The sequence below is a fragment of the Natator depressus genome, chromosome 16 (assembly GCF_965152275.1).
Source record: "Natator depressus isolate rNatDep1 chromosome 16, rNatDep2.hap1, whole genome shotgun sequence".
Taxonomy (NCBI): domain Eukaryota; kingdom Metazoa; phylum Chordata; order Testudines; family Cheloniidae; genus Natator; species Natator depressus.
Window position 1 is genome coordinate 26716468 of NC_134249.1, and position 21610 is coordinate 26738077.

The window sequence follows — 21610 nt, forward strand, 5'->3', positions numbered from 1 at the left end:
GTGCCAGGACTCTTGCACGGCAGAGCCCTTACCAAAACTGATGTACTTAGTGCTGAGTCCAACTGACTCGGCTCAGAGAAAGGTCTCAGTGCCTCCTCCAAGAGTAAATACTTCAGCCTGACCTTCTTCATGTGAGGCTGAAAGTCCCTGCAAATCTGGCAGCAGTCCCCAAAGTGAACCTCTCCCAAGCACTTCAGGCATCTAGATTGCGGGTCGCTCAGGGGCATAGCCTAGTTGAAGGAAGTACAGGGCTTGAAGCCTTGTGACCGAGGTATGCCTCAGCACTGCATAACGGACCAAACTCCACCACCTAACTGAGATACACCAATTACACTAAACTGACTAAAAACTATTTACAACTAACCAAACTATATACAATTATAGGAAAAGGAAGACCACTGAGAAAACTTGCCAAAGCGAGGAGAACAGTTCCAGCAACCTGGGGGAAGGACAGTTTGAGCATTGGCTTGCTAAACCCAGGGTTGTGAGTTCAATCCTTGACGGGGCCATTTAGGGAGCTGGGGCAAAAATTGGGGATTGGTCCTGCTTTGAGCAGGGGGTTGGACTAGATGACCTCCTGAGGTCCCTTCCAACCCTGATATTCTATGAACCTGTCCGGGCAGTAAGGAGGAATGGAGGGGGCACAGGTTCGGCTGGGTACTTTCTACCAGCATGTGCAGCACCAGAGAGTGCTCAAGCCATCTCAACAGGTACCTCTGAAAATTTTCCGGTGACTGTGCTCAGGGCATGCACGCACCTACAGTGGAATGCACATGTGCAATCACTTGAAGAACAACAGTATATGCTGCACTTCCAGTTTGTCTGAGAGGCAAATGGATCCTGGATAGGGGTTTCCCACTGAGCGAAGATGCTGTTCACCCCTGAACTGTGCAATTCCTATTTGTGGTCAGTGGCAAAGTACCTGCTGAGGCTGTCTGCTAGTGAATTCTGAGTTCCTGGGAGATACACCAGGTGACCGCTTCTACACACAGGAGAACAGATCTTGCTCCTCCATTTGTTTACGTATAATACAGTTGTCATAGTGTCTGATGTTGTAAGAACATTTTGAGAATGGATTAATGGCAAGAATGCCCTGCATGCTTCTCAGACTGCCTGAGTTCCTGCAAGTTTACATATATCCTGGTTTCCCAAGGCGTCCAAATGCCCTATGCTATGTAACCATCTGTGTGAGCCCCTGACCCTAACAAAGAGGCATCTGAGATTACTGTTCTATGGGGTGTGGAATATAGGAAAGGAATGCACATGCACACTTGTGCCAGTTCCTTATACCTGGTCAGAGAGGTTCTTATCTCAATGAGGGTTGTTCCTAAGAATTCGTGCTGTGTTTGTTCGGTATATATGCTGCTCAAAGCCAAGGCTGCAGGCAGTGGAGGTGGAATCTGGCAAATGGCATCTGGACCAATGACCAAGGATTGTGCATAGCCCGATCTATCAGTCTGCCCAGGGCTTGGAATCTGTGCATAAGGAAAATAAGCTTTTGCCCTGAGTCGAAGGTCACTCCTATTATGTCTATAGTCTGAGTCAGAGTTAGAGTGAACTCTTCGATAGTGACAGAGACTTCCAGGGATGCTATGAGATGGGGCAGCAGTCATGCAAGTAGAGTGGTATAGTCCGGTATGTCGTACCAGTAAGTTGTTTATAGCCAGTACTGTGTACCAGAAAGACACAGGAGGAGCAGAACGTGGGGCTGCCGGGCAGCCCCATGCTGGCAGCTCCTCCGGCGCAGCTGTACCACCCCAGCCTTTTCATACAGCTGCGTGTCTGTGTCTCACGAAAGCTTATGCTCAAATAAATTTGTTAGTCTCTAGGGTGCCACAAGTCCTCTTTTTCTTTTTGCGGATACAGACTAACACGGCTGCTACTCTGAAACCTGTCTGAGGTCTGTACTGCAGCCCTGCTGGAGGACAGACTCCCAGGATCCTATTTGGATGTTTATAGAAACCTCTTTAATATTTTTAATGAAATAAATACTACTAGGCCAACATTGGTTTGAGTGATCATGAGTTAACGCAGTTTAAACTAAAAGGAAGTATAAACAAAAATAGGTCTGCAACTAGGTCTTTGACTGTTAAAGGGCAAACGTTAAAAAATTTAGGGAATTAGTTACAGAAGTGAACTGGATTAAAGAACTCAAGGATCTGAATGTGGCTTGGAATTACTTTAAATCAAAGTTGCAAAAATTATCTGAATCCTGCATCCCAAGCAAAGGGGAAAACATTGTAGGGAAGGGTTGCAGACCAAGATGGATGAACAAGCATCTCAAACAGATTATTAAGAGAAAGCAGAATGCCTACAAGGAATGGAAGAAGGGATGGATCACCTTGTCTGGATCTGATTGAGCCCTCACAGTGTGCTCCATTAGGTGCTTCAGAAGTTGGAATTCTTGCACCTGCCACGTTTGTCTGAGAAAAGAGCAGTAGACACTGCACTGAGTGGAGAAATAAGCTTCTTCAAGTAGAGGCAGCGCTGGGGGTTGTCGCTGACCAAAAAGGAGTGGGGGAAGGAAAGACAATTCTTAAAGCCTGGGAGCCTGGTCATAATCTAGGTCCTTCACTGACAGAGGATTTCTCAGGATGGAGATTCTAACTTAAAAATTTTTAATCTAATGATAACTAACATAAAACTTTTAAATATTTATAGACAAGAATGCCTACGAGGACCAGTTCTAGACACTGGAGGATTCCTGCTAAGGCCATGTGATGGTAAAAAAGGAACTGGAGAGGCATCAGTCTGCACCGCCCCTTATATCTTCGGTATGGACCACAAGGAAAGCAACTGCAGAGGCATTGACCAATGGAGGCTACTTGCTAGAAATCTCCAGTCTCAGGCACATGGAGCACATGTGTACCAACAGTGGAATACACATAGGGACCAGCATTCAAGGGAGAAATAGGCTGAGCCACCACGCAGTGCTAAAAATGCCACCTCTAAAATGAAACTTTGTAAAACATCAAACAAAAAACCCCAACACTGCACACCATGACTGGGAGGCTGGAAAGACCATAAGCACACATATCTTCCCTCTTAGGAATCTTAGCATTGAAAAACATGAGAGAGACCAATTTGGCAGTTGTTCCAGGTTTAATGAATTCCTATATGATAATAAAGCATGGCTGAACAGATTTCGATACCCTGGAAAACACGGCTACAATTAAGAAACTGAGAATTATTGGAATGAGAGAAAATGGACACTGGAGAAAGTGGAAAATTTTATGAAGTATGGTCAACAGAAATTCTCAGACTGCAACCCTCAACTGATTCTTTGCAACTAAATTCAGTATCTTGAATGCCCATAAATAGGTTTAGAAGGATTACATTTTTATTGGTAAATGTAGGTAAATGTCTATTTCATGGTATACACACAAACCAATGAAAATATATTCCCATAGATAACTGAAATTTACAGACAGGCAAAGTAAGAAATGGCTGCTCGAGAACTTACTACAGTCAAAATCTGGTGATTTAGACTTTTGAATTAGGCTTCTTACGAATGGACTAGAGAATGAATAGTAAATACAGGTATGCTCTTTTGCTTTAGGCTATTTACTTTGTCAGCCTCACATGTAAAAATTAGGGCTACCAAGCGATTAAAAAAAAATAATCATGATTAATCACGTTGTTAAATAATAGAATACTATTTATATAAATATTTGTGGATATTTTCCACGTTTTCAAATATATTGATTTCAATTACAACACAGAATACAAAGTGTACAGTGTTCATTTTATATTTATTTTTATTATAAATATTTGCACTGTAAAAATAAAATAGTATTTTTCAATTCACTTAATACACGCACTGTAGTACAATCTCTTTATCATGAAAGTTTAACTTACAAATGTAGAATTATGTACCAAAAAATAACTGCATTAAAAAATAAAACAATGTAAAACTTTAGAACCTACAAGTTCACTCAATCTCTACTTCTTGTTCAGCCAATCACTCAGACAACAAGTTTGTTTACATTTGCAGGAGATAATGCTGCCCACTTTGTTTAAAATGTCACCTGAAAATGAGAACAGGCATTTGCATGGCACTGTTGTAGCTGATGTTGCAAGATATGTACGTGCAAGATGCAATAAAGATTCATATGTCCCTTCGTGCTTCAACCACCATTCCACAGGACATGCGTCCATGCTTATGATGGGTTCTGCTTGCTAACGATCCAAAGCAGCGCAGACCAACGCATATTCATTTTCATCATCTGAGTCAGATGCCACCAGCAGAAGGTTGATTTTCTTTTTTGGTGGTTTGGGTCCTGTAGTTTCTACATTGGAGTGTTGCTCTTTTAAGACTTCTGAAAGCATGCTCCACACCTCGTCCCTCTCAGATTTTGGAAGGCACTTCAGATTCTTAAACCTCGGGTTGAGTGCTGTAGCTATCTTTAGAAATCTCACATTGGTACCTTCTTGAAATCTGCAGTGAAAGTGTTCTTAAAAGGAACAACATGCTGAGTCATCATCTGAGACTGCTATAATATGAAATATATGGCAGAATGCAGGTAAAACACAGAGCAGGAGACATACAATTCTCCCCCAAGCAGTTCAGTCACAAATTTAATAAATGCATTATTTTTTTAACAAGCGTCATCAGCATGGAAGCATGTCCTCTGGAATGATGGCCAAAGCATGAATGAGCATATGAATGTTTAGTATATCTGGCATGTAAATACCTTACAATGCCAGCTACAAAAGTGCCATGCGAACATCTGTTCTCACTTTCAGGTGACATTGTAAATAAGAAGCGGGCAGCATTATCTCCCGTAAATGGAAACAAACTTGTTTCTCTTAGCGATTAGCTGAACAAGAAATAGTACTGAATGAACTTGTAGACTCTAAAATTTTACATTATTTTGTTTTTGAGTGCAGTTATGTAACAAACAAACAAAAAATCTACATTTGTAAGTTGCGCTTTCATGATAAAGGGATTGCACAATGGTACTTATATGAGGTGAATTGAAAAATACTATTTCTTTTGTTTATGATTTTTACAGTGCAAATATGTTATAAAAATAATATAAAGTGAGTACTGTACACTTTGTATTCTATGTTGTTAATTGAAATCAACATATTTGAAAATGTAGAAAAACATCCAAAATATTTCATACATTTCAATTGTTATCCTACTATTTAACAGTGCAATTAAAACTGCGATTAATCACAATTTTTTTAATCGCCATTAAAAAATATTAATCACAAGTTAACTGCGATTAATCAACAGCTCTAGTAAAAATATAAAATTTGTGTTTTAGTGGTTTATAAAGCTTTAACTTTTTGAATCTCAACATCTACTGACATTAAATAATTATTGCCTGACCCTCATAATTTCCTGCAACTGCGAATATTTGAATTGATAACCAAAAATGCTTTAAACCCATAATTATGTGTAATTGTGAAAATTTAAATAGATTAAAAAGCTGTACAACAAACAGATTTTATCTGCTGAAATTATACAAAAATAAAAATTTAATTATTGGTAGTATGTAATACTACCAATATTGGTGCAGTATGTAATAAATAATCATGAAATTCTGTAAGTAGCACAAGCAAAACTATAAACTAGTTATAATGGATACTGGACTGGAATCAGTACGGTGATGGGTGTGGTATGAAACCCTTGGTTGCACTAGATCAGGGGTTCTCAAACTCCATTGCACCACGACCCCCTTCTGACAACAAAAATTATTTCATGACCCCAGGACAGGGGACCGAAGCCTGAGCTTGCCAAAGCCCAGGTCCCACCACTCCGGGCAGAGGGGCCAAAGCTGAAGCTCAAGGGCTTTAGCCCCAAGCAGGGGGCCTGCAACCTGAGTCCTGCTGCCCAGGGCTGAAGCCCTCAGGCTTTGGCCCTCAGTAGTGAGGCTTGGGCTTCAGCCCTGGGACCCAGCAAGTGTAAGCCAGCCCTGGTGACCTCATTCAAAGGGGGTCCTGACCCACTTTGGGGTCCTGACACAGTTTGAGAACCGCTGCACTAGATTATACTAGACAAACACTTTCCAGATCATACTACTAGATTAATGAAAAGGATTTTAACATTGTTAAAAAAAAAATCAGCTTCCTGAGCAGTGTCTCCTTCGCTATCCTCTAGCCAACCAGCCTCAGAAGAGACCGTACTGGACATTTATACCCTTGTTTAGTGGGTCTGTATAGCTCAGGCAGTTGATAATGGGACCTGGAAAGAGGAAGTTACTCATCTTGTGCAGTAACGATGGTTCCTCGAGATGTGTCTCCCTATGGGTGCTCCACTGTACGTGCACTAACGTCCCTGTGCTGCCGATCAGAGAAAGTTGGTAATAGTGTCCGACATGCACTGGCCTCATTGTGCCCTGACACAAGGTTAACCAGAGCGCGTGGGCGAACCCCCCTCAATTCTCTCTCTACTGTGGAGTCCTTGGCAAGAACTCCAAAGTAGAGCGGAGGAGGGTGGGTTGTGAAGCCCCCATAGGAACACACATCTTGAATAACCATTGTTACTGCACAAGGTAACTTCCTCTTCTTCTTCGAGCTATGTCCCCTATAGGTGCTCCCACTGTAAGTGACTCCCGAGCAGTATTCCTACTGGAGGACTGGGGCTTCAGAGTTGAGTTTCTGGTAACTGCACAATGTTCTGTGAAGGTATGAGCAGACACCCAGGTTACTGCTATACAGATTTCTGACAAAGGGACATTCTTGAGGAAGGCGATAGAGGAGACAGACCTCAGGAGTGAGCGCGAATACCGGATGGAGGTGTTATGTTGCAAACCTGATAGCATTGTTTAAGACAGTTCAATATCCATTTGGAGAGTCTCTGGGCTGATAGCGCTGAGCCTTTAGATCTCTGCAACAGAAAGGAAAAGCATAGGAGATGTCCTAAAAAGCCTTTGTCCTACCCAGGTAAAAAGCCAGGGCTCTCCTAATGTCTAGTGTATGCAGTATAGCCTCCCTGTTATTACAGTGAGGCTTGGGGTAAAAGCTCGGGAAGTGAATCAGTTGGTTTATGTGAAAGGAGGAGGTCACTTTGGTGATGTATTTCAGGTGCGGTCTTAGAGTGGCTTGTCCCGAAACAATATTGCGGGTTGCAGGGGAGGGTCCCATCTGTGCTGCTATTTCCCCTATTCTCCTTGCTGAGGTGATCGCCACCAGGAAGGCGCTCTTCATCGACAGGTATGTGAGCGAACAAGTAGCTATGCATTCAAAGAGACATCTAGTTAGGTTTTTCAGTACTAGGTTTAGGTCCTATGTTGGAGTGGGATGTCTGGGTTGAGGGAAAAGTTTTATTATATCCCTGAGGAATCGTTTTGTGGTTCGGTGTGAGAGCACTGAGTATCCCTCTACTTATCGATGGAAGGCTGCTATAGCCGCAAAGTGAACTTTGAGTGAACTGAGAGATAGTCCTAATTTTTTGAGAGTCAGTACATGGTCTAGGACCACTGGAAAAGTAGCGGATGTCAGGGAAATTTGTTGGGAATTACACCAAACCTGAAACCTGGACCACTCCTGCAGGTAAGTATGACATGTAGTGGATTTCCTACTGTGTAGTAACACTTCTTGTACCTCCTGAGCAGGACCTTTCTATGCACTGGAACCATGAAAGAAGCAAGCCTTGAGGCGGAGTATCCTCAAGTTGGGATGTAGAGTGCGTCCTTCGTTCTGGGTATGGCGTGGGTTGGAGAGAGATCAGTGGGCCCGTAGCCATTTGTGACAGGTAAGGGTACTAAGTCTGTCTCAGTCAGGAGGGAGCAGTCAGTATGATGTGTGCTCCTTCTCTTTTTGTTTTTAATAGGACTTTTGACAGCAGGGGAAATGGGGGAAAGGCATAGAGAAGGTCCCTGTCACACAGAAGGAGAGTATCGCCCAATAAATTTTGCCCTATCACTGTGTTGGAGCAGTAGCATGGACATTTCTTGTTCAGGTAAGCGGCGAACAGGTCTGTGGTCGGTGTCTCCCACTGCCTGAACAGGTCCTGAAGCACTGCTGGATTTATCTCCCATTTGTGATTGTGTGGGAATTTGCAACTAAGGCTGTCCGCTATTGAATTTTGTACTCCTGGAAGGTAGGCCACTGATAATGTGATGTTGTGGGAAATGCACCAGTTCCCTAACTTTAGTGCTTCTGCACAAAGGGAGGGAAACCTGGCTCCTCCCTGCCAATTTATGTAGTGTATAATGCTATGTTGTCTGTTAAGACTTTTGTGTGTCTTCCCTTGATCAGTGGGAGAAAATGGGTACAGGCATTCCTGACCACCCTGAGCTTGAGGAGGCTGATGTGGAGGGACATCTCTGTGGATGACCATTTGTCTTGTGTTGTAAGGTCATTTAGATGTGCGCCTCATTCTATGAGGGATGTGTCGGTGGTGAGAAGTAATGATGGTGAAAAGGGAATCCCCTGCAATCATTTGCTTGATTTTTACACCAATCCAGGAAGTTTTTGACCTTGGTGAGTAGTGACAGAGGTTTGTCTAATCTGTCTCTCTTCAATCTGTAGATTGAGCTGAACCATATCTGGAGGCACAACATGTAAAGTCTAGCATGAGGTATCACTGCTGGGCCATATACCCCAGGAGTTGGAGGCAGTATCTGGCTGATATTTGAGGGCTGTTTTGTACTGTCTCTATGAATGTGGCCAAGCTGTGGAACCTGTGCTGTGGTAGGAGCGCTTTGGCCTGTAACAAATCAAGGTCAGCTCCTATGAAATCTAGGCGCTGTAGAGGGGTGAAGATTGATTTTTGGACATTGATCTGTAGTCCCAGTTCCATAAACAAGTCTACTGAGGTTTTGGTAACCTTGTGGGCCTTGTTGAAGGAGCAGGCTCTGAGGAGACAATCATCCAGGTAGTGGTAGATCATGATCTCCCGGGAGCATAGGTGACTCACAATATGGAGAGGACTCTGGAGAATACTCTTGTCACTGAGGAGAGGCCAAAGGGAAGTACTCTGTATTGGTGGTCATCCTTGCCCAGGGTAAATCTGAGAAATCATCTATGTGAAGGTAGGATCGATATGTGGAAATTGGTTTTCAGCCCTTGACCTACAGGATGCCTATCTCCCTGTTCCAGAGATAGATAATCATTGCTAGTGTGACCATCCAAAATTTTTGAGCTTTGACAAATTTGTCTAGAGCTCTGAGATCCAGTATGGGCCTCCAACCTCCCTTTCTTTTTGGGTATCTGGAAGTAATGAGAGTAAAAACCTTTGTCTCACAGATATTGAGGTACTGGTTCTATGGCTCCTAACCGGAGGAGGAGATCTGTTACTTATCTTAGTAAACTCTTGTGAGAAGGGTCTCTGAAGTGGGATGAGGAAGGGTGTTGGAAAAACTGGATTTCTTTCTCTGAGACTCAAACACTTGGTTCGGAATTGTGAAGTGTGGGATTTATGTTGAGGTTATGGACTAAACTTTCTCTTTTGTTCAGGAGTATAGATCACTGAGTGAAGAGTGGCCCTGGAATCTTTAAGGATATAGAGGAACATGTCACCGAACAATGGGGTGCCTTTGGAGGAAAGGTCTTCTACGGTCGTTTGCACTTCCTTAGGGAAGCCAGATAGGTATAACCAAGACGCTTGCCTCATAACCACCACAGTAGAGATGGACAGCTGTGTCAGCTGTATTGAGACCTGACTGGAGCAAGAAGAAAGCCAAGGAAAGCGTGGGCCCCTTACTGAATGAGGGAGGCAACCTAGTGACAGAGGATGTGGAAAAAGCTAATGTACTCAATGCTTTCTTTGCCTCTGTCTTCACGAACAAGGTCAGCCCCCAGACTGCTGCGCTGGGCAACACAGCATGGGGAGTAGGTGGCCAGCCCTCTGTGGAGAAAGAGGTGGTTAGGGACTATTTAGAAAAGCTGGACGTGCACAAGTCCATGGGGCCAGAAGTGTTGCACCCGAGAGTGCTAAAGGAGTTGGCGGATGTGATTGCAGAGCCATTAGCCATTATCTTTGAAAACTCATGGCGATCGGGGGAAGTCCCGGACGACTGGAAAAAGGCTAATGTAGTGCCAATCTTTAAAAAAGGGAAGGAGGAGGATCCTGGGAACTACAGGCCAGTCAGCCTCACCTCAGTCCCCGGAAAAATCATGGAGCAGGTCCTCAAGGAATCTATCCTGAAGCACTTACACGACAGGAAAGTGATCAGGAACAGTCAGCATGGATTCACCAAGGGATAGTCATGCCTGACTAATCTAATTGCCTTCTATGATGAGATTACTGGTTCTGTGGATGAAGGGAAAGCAGTGGATGTATTGTTTCTTGACTTTAGCAAAGCTTTTGACACGGTCTCCCACAGTATTCTTGTCAGCAACTTAAAGAAGTATGGGCTGGATGAATGCACTATAAGGTGGGTAGAAAGTTGGCTAGATTGTCGGGCTCAACGGGTAGTGATCAATGGCTCCATGTCGAGTTGGCAGCCGGTATCAAGCGGAGTGCCCCAAGGGTCGGTCCTGGGGCCGGTTTCATTCAATATCTCCATAAATGATCTGGAGGATGGTGTGGATTGCACTCTCAGCAAATTTGCAGATGATACTAAACTAGGAGGAGTGGTAGATACGGTGGCAGGTAGGGATAGGATACAGAGGGACCTAGACAAATTGGAGGATTGGGCCAAAAGAAATCTGATGAGGTTCAACAAGGATAAGTGCAGGGTCCTGCACTTAGGACGGAAGAATCCAATGCACCGCTACAGACTAGGGACCGAATGGCTAGGCAGCAGTTCTGTGGAAAAGGACCTAGGGGTGACAGTGCACGAGAAGCTGGATATGAGTCAGCAGTGTGCCCTTGTTGCCAAGAAGGTCAATGGCACTTTGGGATGTATAAGTAGGGGCATAGCCAGCAGATCGAGGGACGTGATCGTTCCCCTCTATTCGACATTGGTGGGCCTCATCTGGAGTACTGTGTCCAGTTTTGGGTCCCACACTACAAGAAGGATATGGATAAATTGGAGAAAGTCCAGCGAAGGGCAACAAAAATGATTAGGGATCTGGAACACATGACTTATGAGGAGAGGCTGAGGGAACTGGGATTGTTTAGTCTGCGGAAGAGAAGAATGAGGGGGGATTTGATAGCTGCTTTCAACTACCTGAGAGGTGGTTCCAAAGAGGATGGTTCTAGACTATTCTCAGTGGTAGAAGAGGACAGGACAAGGAGTATTGGTCTCAAGTTGCAGTGGGGGAGGTTTAGGTTGGATATTAGGAAAAACTTTTTCACTAGGAGGGTGGTGAAACACTGGAATGAGTTACCTAGGGAGGTGGTAGAATCTCATTCCTTAGAAGTTTTTAAGGTCAGGCTTGACAAAGCCCTGGCTGGGATGATTTAGTTGGGGATTGGTCCTGCTTTGAGCAGGGGGTTGGACTAGATGACCTCCTGAGGTCCCTTCCAACCCTGATATTCTATGATTCACTGTTTCGGCTATTAGTTGTCCCTCATGGATAATAGCTTGAACTGGTCACAGTGTGACTCTGGGAGTTGATCAATAAAAGTGTTGAGCTTTGTATAATTGATGTAGTCATATTTATCTGTTAAAGTTTGATAATTTGCCATTCTAAATTGCAATGTGGCAGAGGAGTAGGCCTTTCTCCTGAAGAGGTCCAGGTGTTTCCAATCCTTGTCATAAGGAGTGCATCTCACTTGGTGCTGGCAGGCCCAAGATTTTACCATGTCGATGACAATGGAATTAGGAGGAGGGTGAGAAAAAAGGAATTTTGGTTTTTCAGTTCCTTACATCAGTCAGGATGTAATTGTTTTTATCAGCCTGTTTACATGTAGGCACCACTAATGCTAGGAGAAAAGGAGTACTTGTGGCACCTTAGAGACTAACCAATTTCATAGAATCATAGAATATCAGGGTTGGAAGGGACCTCAGGAGGTCATCTAGTCCAACCCCCTGCTCAAAGCAGGACCAATCCCCAATTAAATCATCCCAGCCAGGGCTTTGTCAAGCCTGACCTTAAAAACTTCTAAGGAAGGAGATTCTACCACCTCCCTAGGTAACGCATTCCAGTGTTTCACCACCCTCCTAGTGAAAAAGTTTTTCTTAATATCCTACCGAAACCTCCCCCACTGCAACTTGAGACCATTACTCCTTGTCCTGTCATCTTCTACCACTGAGAATAGTCTAGAACCATCCTCTTTGGAACCACCTCTCAGGTAGTTGAAAGCAGCTATCAAATCCCCCCTCATTCTTCTCTTCCGCAGACTAAACAATCCCAGTTCCCTCAGCCTCTCCTCATAACTCATGTGTTCCAGACCCCTAATCCTTTTTGTTGCCCTTCGCTGGACTCTCTCCAATTTATCCACATCCTTCTTGTAGTGTGGGGCCCAAAACTGGACACAGTACTCCAGATGAGGCCTCACCAATGTCGAATAGAGGGGAACGATCACGTCCCTCGATCTGCTGGCTATGCCCCTACTTATACATCCCAAAATGCCATTGGCCTTCTTGGCAACAAGGGCACACTGTTGACTCATATCCAGCTTCTCGTCCACTGTCACCCCTAGGTCCTTTTCCGCAGAACTGCTGCCTAGCCATTCGGTCCCTAGTCTGTAGCTGTGCATTGGGTTCTTCCGTCCTAAGTGCAGGACCCTGCATTTATCCTTATTGAACCTCATCAGGTTTCTTTTGGCCCAATCCTCCAATTTGTCTAGGTCCCTCTGTATCCTATCCCTACCTGCCACCGTATCTACCACTCCTCCCAGTTTAGTATCATCCGCAAATTTGCTAAGAGTGCAATCCACACCATCCTCCAGATCATTTATGAAGATATTGAACAAAACCGGCCCCAGGACTGACCCCTGGGGCACTCCACTTGACACTGGCTGCCAACTAGACATGGAGCCATTGATCACTACCCGTTGAGCCCGACAATCTAGCCAACTTTCTACCCACCTTATAGTGCATTCATCCAGCCCATACTTCTTTAAGTTGCTGACAAGAATACTGTGGGAGACCGTGTCAAAAGCTTTGCTAAAGTCAAGAAACAATACATCCACTGCTTTCCCTTCATCCACAGAACCAGTAATCTCATCATAGAAGGCAATTAGATTAGTCAGGCATGACCTTCCCTTGGTGAATCCATGCTGACTGTTCCTGATCACTTTCCTCTCATGTAAGTGCTTCAGGATAGATTCCTTGAGGACCTGCTCCATGATTTTTCCGGGGACTGAGGTGAGGCTGACCGGCCTGTAGTTCCCAGGATCCTCCTTCTTCCCTTTTTTAAAGATTGGCACTACATTAGCCTTTTTCCAGTCATCTGGGACTTCCCCCGTTCGCCACGAGTTTTCAAAGATAATGGCCAATGGCTCTGCAATCACAGCCGCCAATTCCTTTAGCACTCTCGGATGCAACTCATCCGCCCCATGGACTTGTGCACGTCCAGCTTTTCTAAATAGTCCCTAACCACCTCTTTCTCCACAGAGGGCTGGCCATCTACTCCCCATGTTGCGATGCCCAGTGCAGCAGTCTGGGAGCTGTCCTTGTTAGTGAAGACAGAGGCAAAAAAAAGCATTGAGCACATTAGCTTTTTCCACATCCTCTGTCACTAGGTTGCCTCCCTCATTCAGTAAGGGGCCCACACTTTCCTTGGCTTTCTTCTTGTTGCCAACATACCTGAAGAAACCCTTCTTGCTACTCTTGACATCTCTTGCTAGCTGCAGCTCCAGGTGCGATTTGGCCCTCCTGATTTCATTCCTACATGCCCGAGCAATATTTTTATACTCTTCCCTGGTCATATGTCCAACCTTCCACTTCTTGTAAGCTTCTTTTTTATGTTTAAGATCCGCTAGGATTTCACCATTAAGCCAAGCTGGTCGCCTGCCATATTTACTATTCTTTCAACTCATCGGGATGGTTTGTCCCTGTAACCTCAACAGGGATTCCTTGAAATTTATTTGAGCATGAGCTTTCGTGAGCTACAGCTCACTTCATTGGATGCATCCGATGAAGTGAGCTGTAGCTCACGAAAGCTCATGCTCAAATAAATTGGTTAGTCTCTAAGGTGCCACAAGTACTCCTTTTCTTTTTGCGAATACAGACTAACACGGCTGTTACTCTGAAACCTGTCACTGATGCTAGGGTTTGCTAGATAGTCTTGGCTGGCTCCAGAAGGGTCTCATTGATTGGGAGGGCTATTCTGGAGGATGAGGAAGAGTATAAGATGTCAAGGAACTTGTGATGGGTATTTTTTACCTCCTCCAGGGGCATCTGCTGCATGTCTGCTACCCTTTTAGCTAAATCCTGGGAAAACCGGAAATTGTCATTGGGCATCACTGCCTCGTCTGGAGAGGAGAAGGAGATGTTGCTTCTTGATGTAACTTCCTCCTCGATTCTTCCCTCCTGTTCCGTCATGATCTCCTTTGGAGGTTCAGAGGTTCTGGATGCTGTGGCCGAGGGAGAATGTCTCAAACGCTCACAGTGAGTCAAGCTGGAAGTCTAAAAAATGTGAGGTCTATATTCCACCCGGGATGCCAGTAGGGCCACTGGGATAGAGCCTGGTGGCAGTGTCCATGGCTGGCCTACCATGGTGGTGGCAGAGTAGGTTGAGGGTATGACTGAGGAGCCCCTTATAATGGGCACCATAGGGATCATAGGAGGAGTGATGAGAGATGACCTCCTCTGGCTCGCTGTCTGAATCACCACTAGAAAGTGGAGGTGAATGGCATGGTGCCAAAGATTCCTGTATCTGGAGGAGACTTGGTACTGGAGCCCCAGTGCCGAGAAGGGGAAATTCAGGTATATCAGGTACCCTGCGTTCTCTTGAGTGGGTATATCAGGTACCCTGCGTTCTCTTGAGTGCTGGAACTCTTGCAGTCCTGACCGACCTGGTGCTGATATGGTGGGAGTTGGGGATCTTGCCTGTACTGAGTACTCTGATGCTGGGTGGCTCACACCTGACAGTGCCGAAAGTACCACTCATACCAAAAGCGTCATCTTAACGGTGTGCACCCTGTTCCTGTCCTCATCCATCAGTGCCCATCAGGTTTTTAGGCGCATCAATGGTACCTGCTGTTCCAGAGCTGCTCTTTGTGAGCTATGGGTACCGTGCTTGGACGGTCTTGGTACCAACTATACCGAGCATGCCGGTGATCTTTTTCAGCTAGCTTGAGGCTCACATATCTCTTTTTAGATACCTTTCATGAGGGTCTGCGGCTGATTTCTTCGACCCATAGTCCCTGGACATTGAGGGCTGTGGGGAAGATTCAAACCTTCTAGGTGATTCCTAGTGTCGGTCAAGGGAAGGCTGACGGGCTGCCTCCATCAGGATGATTTTTTTTCCTCAGTTCCCTGTCCTTACGAGACCTTGGTTTAAACTGTTGACCGAGACCACACTTCTGAAGAATGTGGCCTTCCCCGAGGCAGCGTATATGTTTATCTGCCATATGTATGGCCAACTTACATGGGATGCACTTCTTGAAGCCTGGTGAGCCAGGCATACCCTGCTGGGGGGAAAGGGTCCCCTACAAAGGGGGAAAATTAAAAAAGTGTGTTTTTTTTTAAAGAGAAAATAAAGAAAATGTACAGCTAAGGAAGGAAGGAAGGAAGGAAGGAAGGAAGGAGATTAACTAGCTACTAAAAATGCTAATGAAAAGAATAGAGATAACGATCACAGACTGCTAATGGCTCCGTCTCTAGCCAGGGGCAGTTGAAAAGGAACTGAGGGGCGGTTTGCCCACACAAGCTGGTTAGCCTCCTGGTGAGGCACAAGGGAGTATAGTGGATGTGCGGGCCGAATGGACACTGTTACCAAAGTTCTCCAATCAGCAATGTAGGGATGCAAGCGCACCTAAAGTGGAGCACCCATAGGGACATTATACATACATACACGCACATACCACCCATTCAGACCTATCCCAGATCTGTATTGACAAAAAGCTGTTACCAAATGACAGCTGTTTGGTGACCAAAGTGAAATGATTTGATGGGCATCAAGTCCAATTCCCAGAGGCCAGTGTCCACATCCCAAAAACAACCACCATAATTGGTACCAACTGACAGCCTTGTTGGTAGCCTCAGCCAATAGAGCAGTGACTGAACAGGCCATGGTGAATGAAGTCCCCTCTCATCCCTAAAAGTAGCTTCTTCAGATCAGGGTTGAGGAAAATTGGCAAGGCCACATGGGGAAGCTTGCATTGCAACTGTTCATGCTGTACCTGCTCGGTCTCCAAGGCTGTCAAACCTGGTCCCTTTCATCATCACTAAATTCACGCAAAAAACATAAAAGGTAAAATATAAAACAAAAAGTAAATTAAATAAAACCAAGAACCATCAGAAGAGAGGAGAATTTATCTATCTGCATTTTGAGGAAGACTATCAGCATAAACAGACTGCTCAAAATATTCGAACTTGGGTATCTAAAGTCAAACATCTAAATCTATATTTAGACACAAATAAAAATGGCTTGACTTTCAGAGATACTGACCATCCCAGGCTCGGACAGAAACCAATAGGAATTGTGGTTACTTAAAACTTCTGAAAAATCAGGGCATTTATTTAGATGTCTAACTTCAGGCAACCAAGTTAGAACATTTTGGCCATTGGAAATACAATGCTAATTCTGCTTGTTTCCCCATTTCAGTACTGCATTGGGCGTGATTTCTTAGATAAAACTAAAAGCCATTTCTTGAGTTCAAGTTATTAAGAAGTTCTCATGCAATACTCCAAGAATGTAAGAAGTAGTTTTAGGCAGTTATGGTTGGTATTTAAAACTTCATGAAAAGGCACAAAAGCACTGATAAATGCTCAGGTTTGTTTGTTTTTTTTAAATTGTATCACTTTCATAATACTCCATAACAGTGGCTCTCAACCTTTCCACACTACTGTACCCCTTTCCAAAGCCTGATTTGTCTTGCGTACCCCCAAGTTTCACCTCACTTAAAAACTACTTGCTTACAAAAATCAGACATAAAAATACAAGTGTCACAGCACACACTTACCGAAAAATTGCTTACTTTCTCATTTTTACCATATAATTATAAAATAAATCAACTGTGATATAAATATTGTACTTACATTTCAGTGTATAATATATAGAGTAGTATAAACAAGTTGTTGTCTGTATGAAATTTAGTCTGTACTGACTTTGCTAGTGCTTTTTATGTAGCCTGTTATAAAGCTAGGCAAATGTCTAGATGAATTGATGTACCTCCAGGCAGACCTCTGCTTTCCCCCAGGGGTACTTGTGTCCCTGGTTGGGAACCACTGCTCCATAACATCAGTCCTGATACTACCTGCTATGATTACTTTTTACGTGCTGTGCATTGAGTTGCAGCTACTACAATCTAATAGCAAAATGCCTTATTGGGCGCACTGAATCTTGACAGAAAAAGAATTAATGATGACTTTAAAAAAGACAGAACTGTGGCAGATAGTTCCAACAGGAGGAATGCTTACAAGACCAATTGTATAAATTCTATGCGTTTTCTACATCCATGGACTGTTGCCTATTGAGGAGGGAGGAGAAAACCACATTTTCTGTTTACCCAGCATCTGAGTAAGAGAGAGGGTGTCTTGAAACTGAGTAACAGATGCTCTGTTTTGAGAAATTACTGTTAGGACTCAGACTCTAAAGCCAGGAGGGACCATCGTGATCATCTAGCCCAGGAGTGGGCAAACTACGGCTCAGGGGCAGCATCTGGCCCTCCAGGCATTTTAATCTGGCCCTTGAGCTCCTGTCAGGGAGCGGCATCTGGGGCTTGCCCCGCTCTGCGCGGCTCCCGGAAGCAGCGGCATGTCCCCCATCCAGCTCCTACACATAGGGGCATCCAGGGGGCTCCGCATGCTGCTCCTGCCTCAAGCACTGCCCCCGCAGCTCCCACTGGCCATGGCTCCCGGCCAATGGGAGCTGCAGGGGTGGTGCCTGTGGACAGGGCAGGGTGCAGAGTCCCCTGGCTGCGACTCTGTGTAGGAGCCGGAGAGGGGACATGCTGCTGCTTCTGGGAGCTGCTTGAGGTAAGCGCCGCCCAGAGCCTGCACTCCTGAACCCCTCCCTCACCCCAACTCCAGCCCTGATCCCCCTCCCGCCCTCCGAACCCCTCTGTCCCATCCCAGAGCAATCTCCTGCACCCCAACCCCTCATCCCCAGCCCCACCCCAGAGCCTGCACCCCCAGCAGGAGCCCTCCCCACTTCCCCCTGCCCCAGCCTAGAGCCCCCTCCTGCACCCTGAACTCCTCATTTCTGGCCCCACCTCAGAGCCCTCACCCCCTCCTGCATCCCAACCCCCAATTTCGTGAGCATTCATAGCCCGCCACACAATTTCCATACCCAGATGTGGCCCTCGGACCAAAAAGTTTGCCCACCCCTGATCTAGCCTACAGTCCTGGCCTTCGCAGGACACAGAACCTCACCCATCCACTCCTGTAATAACCTCTAGCTGAGTTACTGAAGTAATTAAATCATGATTTAAAGGATTTCAAGTTACAGAGAATCCACCATTTACTCTAGTTTAAACCAGAAAGTGACCATGCTCTATGCTGCAGAGAAAGGCAAAAAACCCCAGGGTCTCTGCCAATCTGACTTGGGGGGAAATTTCTTCCCAATTTCATCTAGTGCCCCATCTCTGGCTGTTGGGGATATTTGCTACTAGCTGTAGCAGATGGGCCACATCCCTCTGTAGGCAATCTCATCATATCATCCCCTCCATAAACTTATCAAGCTCAGTCTTAAAATAAGTTAGATTTTTTTGCTCTCACTGCTCCCCTTGGAAGACTGTTCCAGAACTTCTCTTCTCTGATGGTTACAAATCTTCATCTAATTTCAAGCCTAAATTTGTTGATGGTCAGTTTAGATCTATTTGTTCTTGTGTCAACGGTGGTGCTTAACTTAAATAACTCATCTCCCTCCCTGGTTTTTATCCCTCTGATGTATTTGTAGAGAGCAATCATATCTCCCCTCAGCCTTTCTTTGGTTAGGCTAAACAAGAAAAGCTGCTTCAGTCTCCCCTCATAATGTAGCTTTTCCATTACTCTGATCATCCTAGAAGCTCTTCTTTAAACCTGTTCTACTTTGAAATCATCCTTCTTAAACATGGGAGACTAAAACTGCACACACTATTCCAGATGAGGTCTCACCCGGTCATTAACCTATATTAAAAATAGACCTTAAGGGGAATACCAAAGGCCTTCAGGAGGAATATGCAAGACTGGAAAAGGCAATCAAACAGGAGGGAGTTTATTCCTCATACCTGTTTAGAAGGCAGGGAAAGCTGGTTCAGTCTTGGTTTACGCAAATCTTAATTTGAAATTGATGGCTAACAAAGAGCAGTTCACACACACACACACACACACACACACACACACACACACACACACACACACACACACACACACACACACACACACACACACACACACACACACACACCTCTGTACTAAAAGGGAAAAAAGCTTTTGAGCTAGGAAGAAAGGAAAAGGCTTTACAGCTATGCTGACAGTGATATTCCAGACTCTGAGATGCAAGACTTTTGCCCACCTGGTGATACACCTAGGAGTACCAGTCAGAGATGTCTTACTTTATGATTGCCTGGGGAAAATCACCATTAGGTATCCTAAAAAGAACTCAGGTCTAAGGCAGAGTGGGAGCATAGATAATAGCTAAAAAACTAAATTAAAAGCAAAAAAAGCCAAGATCCTCCCAAACTGGTGCTCCAAGGAAGGTGGTATAAGTCACTAGGGGCTCAAGGATAGCTATGTCGACTTTTATGGTGCCAGGTATGGTTACACTAGCAAACTCTGTTCTAATGCTGAGAACTTACCCTGCTTGCTTCAATATGATGTAACCTGTAGGACTCCCCAGTACTCTCGTTAACTAAATCAAACTGATGTCGATATGCTACACAGATCATATTGTCATTGTCTCCAGAAGGTCCATCCACCAGAGTCATGATCACTGGAGGGTCAGAGAGACAAATCTCCTGTAATGTAAATGACATTACATTAAGATGGAAATTAAAGGAGTTATTCTACTTTTCATATTCTCAGTGGAAATAGTTTGTACTACAGGTGGTGACCAGTGAGCTGTTAGAGGGCAGACAGGCTATACATAGATATGTTTCATTGATGAACAAGAGCCCAGTTAAAAAAAGTGGAGGATTTTTGTGTGAGTATCTGTAGTGGGATTCCCATCACCATTGCTGGGCCTCTCACTTGAACCAATCCTGGGGTTTAGAAAGGCAAGATGTGTGCCCCTCCTGAACCAGGTGTTAGCCCAGCGTGAGAGAAGGTATTTTTAGTGATTTGTCTCAAGCATACCCTGATGTACTGGAATTCCTCCACTGGTGATTCAGACAAGGGTGACATCAAACAGACACTGGTTAAACTGTTGCCTTGATTGTATTTCTTTGTGATGAGGAGCAGTTTGTTCCTAATAGCCACAACAATCCTCAGTTCACTGCTGTGGTGAGTATTAATGGCATATAAATGGCAGCCTAAGGAGATAATACAAGTATTAACATTCCCTTCAAGAAACACACCCACGAACTCCACATAGTTCCTTGTGAAATGAAACCTAATTATTTCTTCACCCTCTAAAATTTGCAAATGAATAATTTCTTATGGATGTGAATGACTACATGCATAGGCTTGTGCCAGAGGTAGTATGCATCTCAATCCTATCCCATAAAATTCTGTTGCTCCCCATCTAGAAATGCTCTCAGCTGTTCCAATATAACTCAACAATGTGGTGCAACTCCCTTGCTATTCCACGTACTAGGAACTCATACAATTCCACCAATGCACCAAGTCTGACCTGCAGCACTGCCCTATTATTTCAGTCCTGGGTCTCCATACATAGCTCTGCCAGAGTCCTTCAATCCTGCTTGCAATATATCTATTCTGTTTCAGAACTTCTCCTAGGTAAAAACTACCAAGTCATGTGGTATTTTTGTGAAGTGCACATATGGGAATTGGGATTAGTCCAAATTTATTTTCACATACTATCTAACACAGAATTTCAATCCACTGTCCAGAGGAGAATAACTAAGGGTCAGTTGCTGCAACATCTACATGGGAACCAATAGGACCTTTGGCAGCTTCTGGCCCAATGCCTTAATTGGGTCTTTGATAAATGAGAGTCAAATCACCTTTTGTTTTCTCAAGTTTATTTTCTCTGCAGTCATATTTGCTCTTTGCCATCTGCTTTGCTTCTATGCCATTTCGTACAGCGCTCATCCTGAAGACAAGGAGACGAGAGTCCTTCCCTGCCAGGTAGGGGGGAGAGCCAGGGAAATAGCAAGTTAAAATAAAGAACGAAACCAACATTCCAAAAAGAATAAATGTCAAATCTGCACATACACAGCTACAATTATGAAGATAAGAGGCAACTCTCTCCAATCTAGTTTGGAGATGAGTGGAAATATGCTAGGAAACAAAAAATGCCTATGAATTCTGCTTAGGTTATGCAATTCTGCTACCAGATTGAGAGCTCCTGAGCTGATGAGCAGAACTAGCATAATCTGTCATGGTATGAAATTAAATCTGGAACACAGCAACCCATTCAAGAAATCAAAAGATTCCTTCAAATCAATAGCACAGGTTCCCTGCACCTGGTTCTATACTGGAAAATAAGGTAAAAACTTGGTGCTGTAATGGAAAACAAGGTGAGAAAATGAGACCAGGATTATTACAACACA

The 21610-nt window shown here is 44.5% G+C and overlaps 1 protein-coding gene across 6 annotated transcripts in view; it reads right to left on the bottom strand.

The window, feature by feature from the left end:
• GARNL3 (GTPase activating Rap/RanGAP domain like 3) overlaps positions 1-21610 on the bottom strand; it is a 210881-nt gene that overhangs the window by 41283 nt on the left and 147988 nt on the right. For all 6 annotated transcript variants that reach the window (XM_074973394.1, XM_074973391.1, XM_074973392.1 and 3 more), the window contains 3 exons: positions 21062-21178; positions 20232-20407; positions 19736-19894 (listed from right to left, as the gene is read on the bottom strand). In XM_074973394.1, the coding sequence (XP_074829495.1) occupies positions 19736-19894; positions 20232-20407; positions 21062-21178 (452 nt within the window). The remainder of the gene's footprint in view (positions 1-19735; positions 19895-20231; positions 20408-21061; positions 21179-21610) is intronic.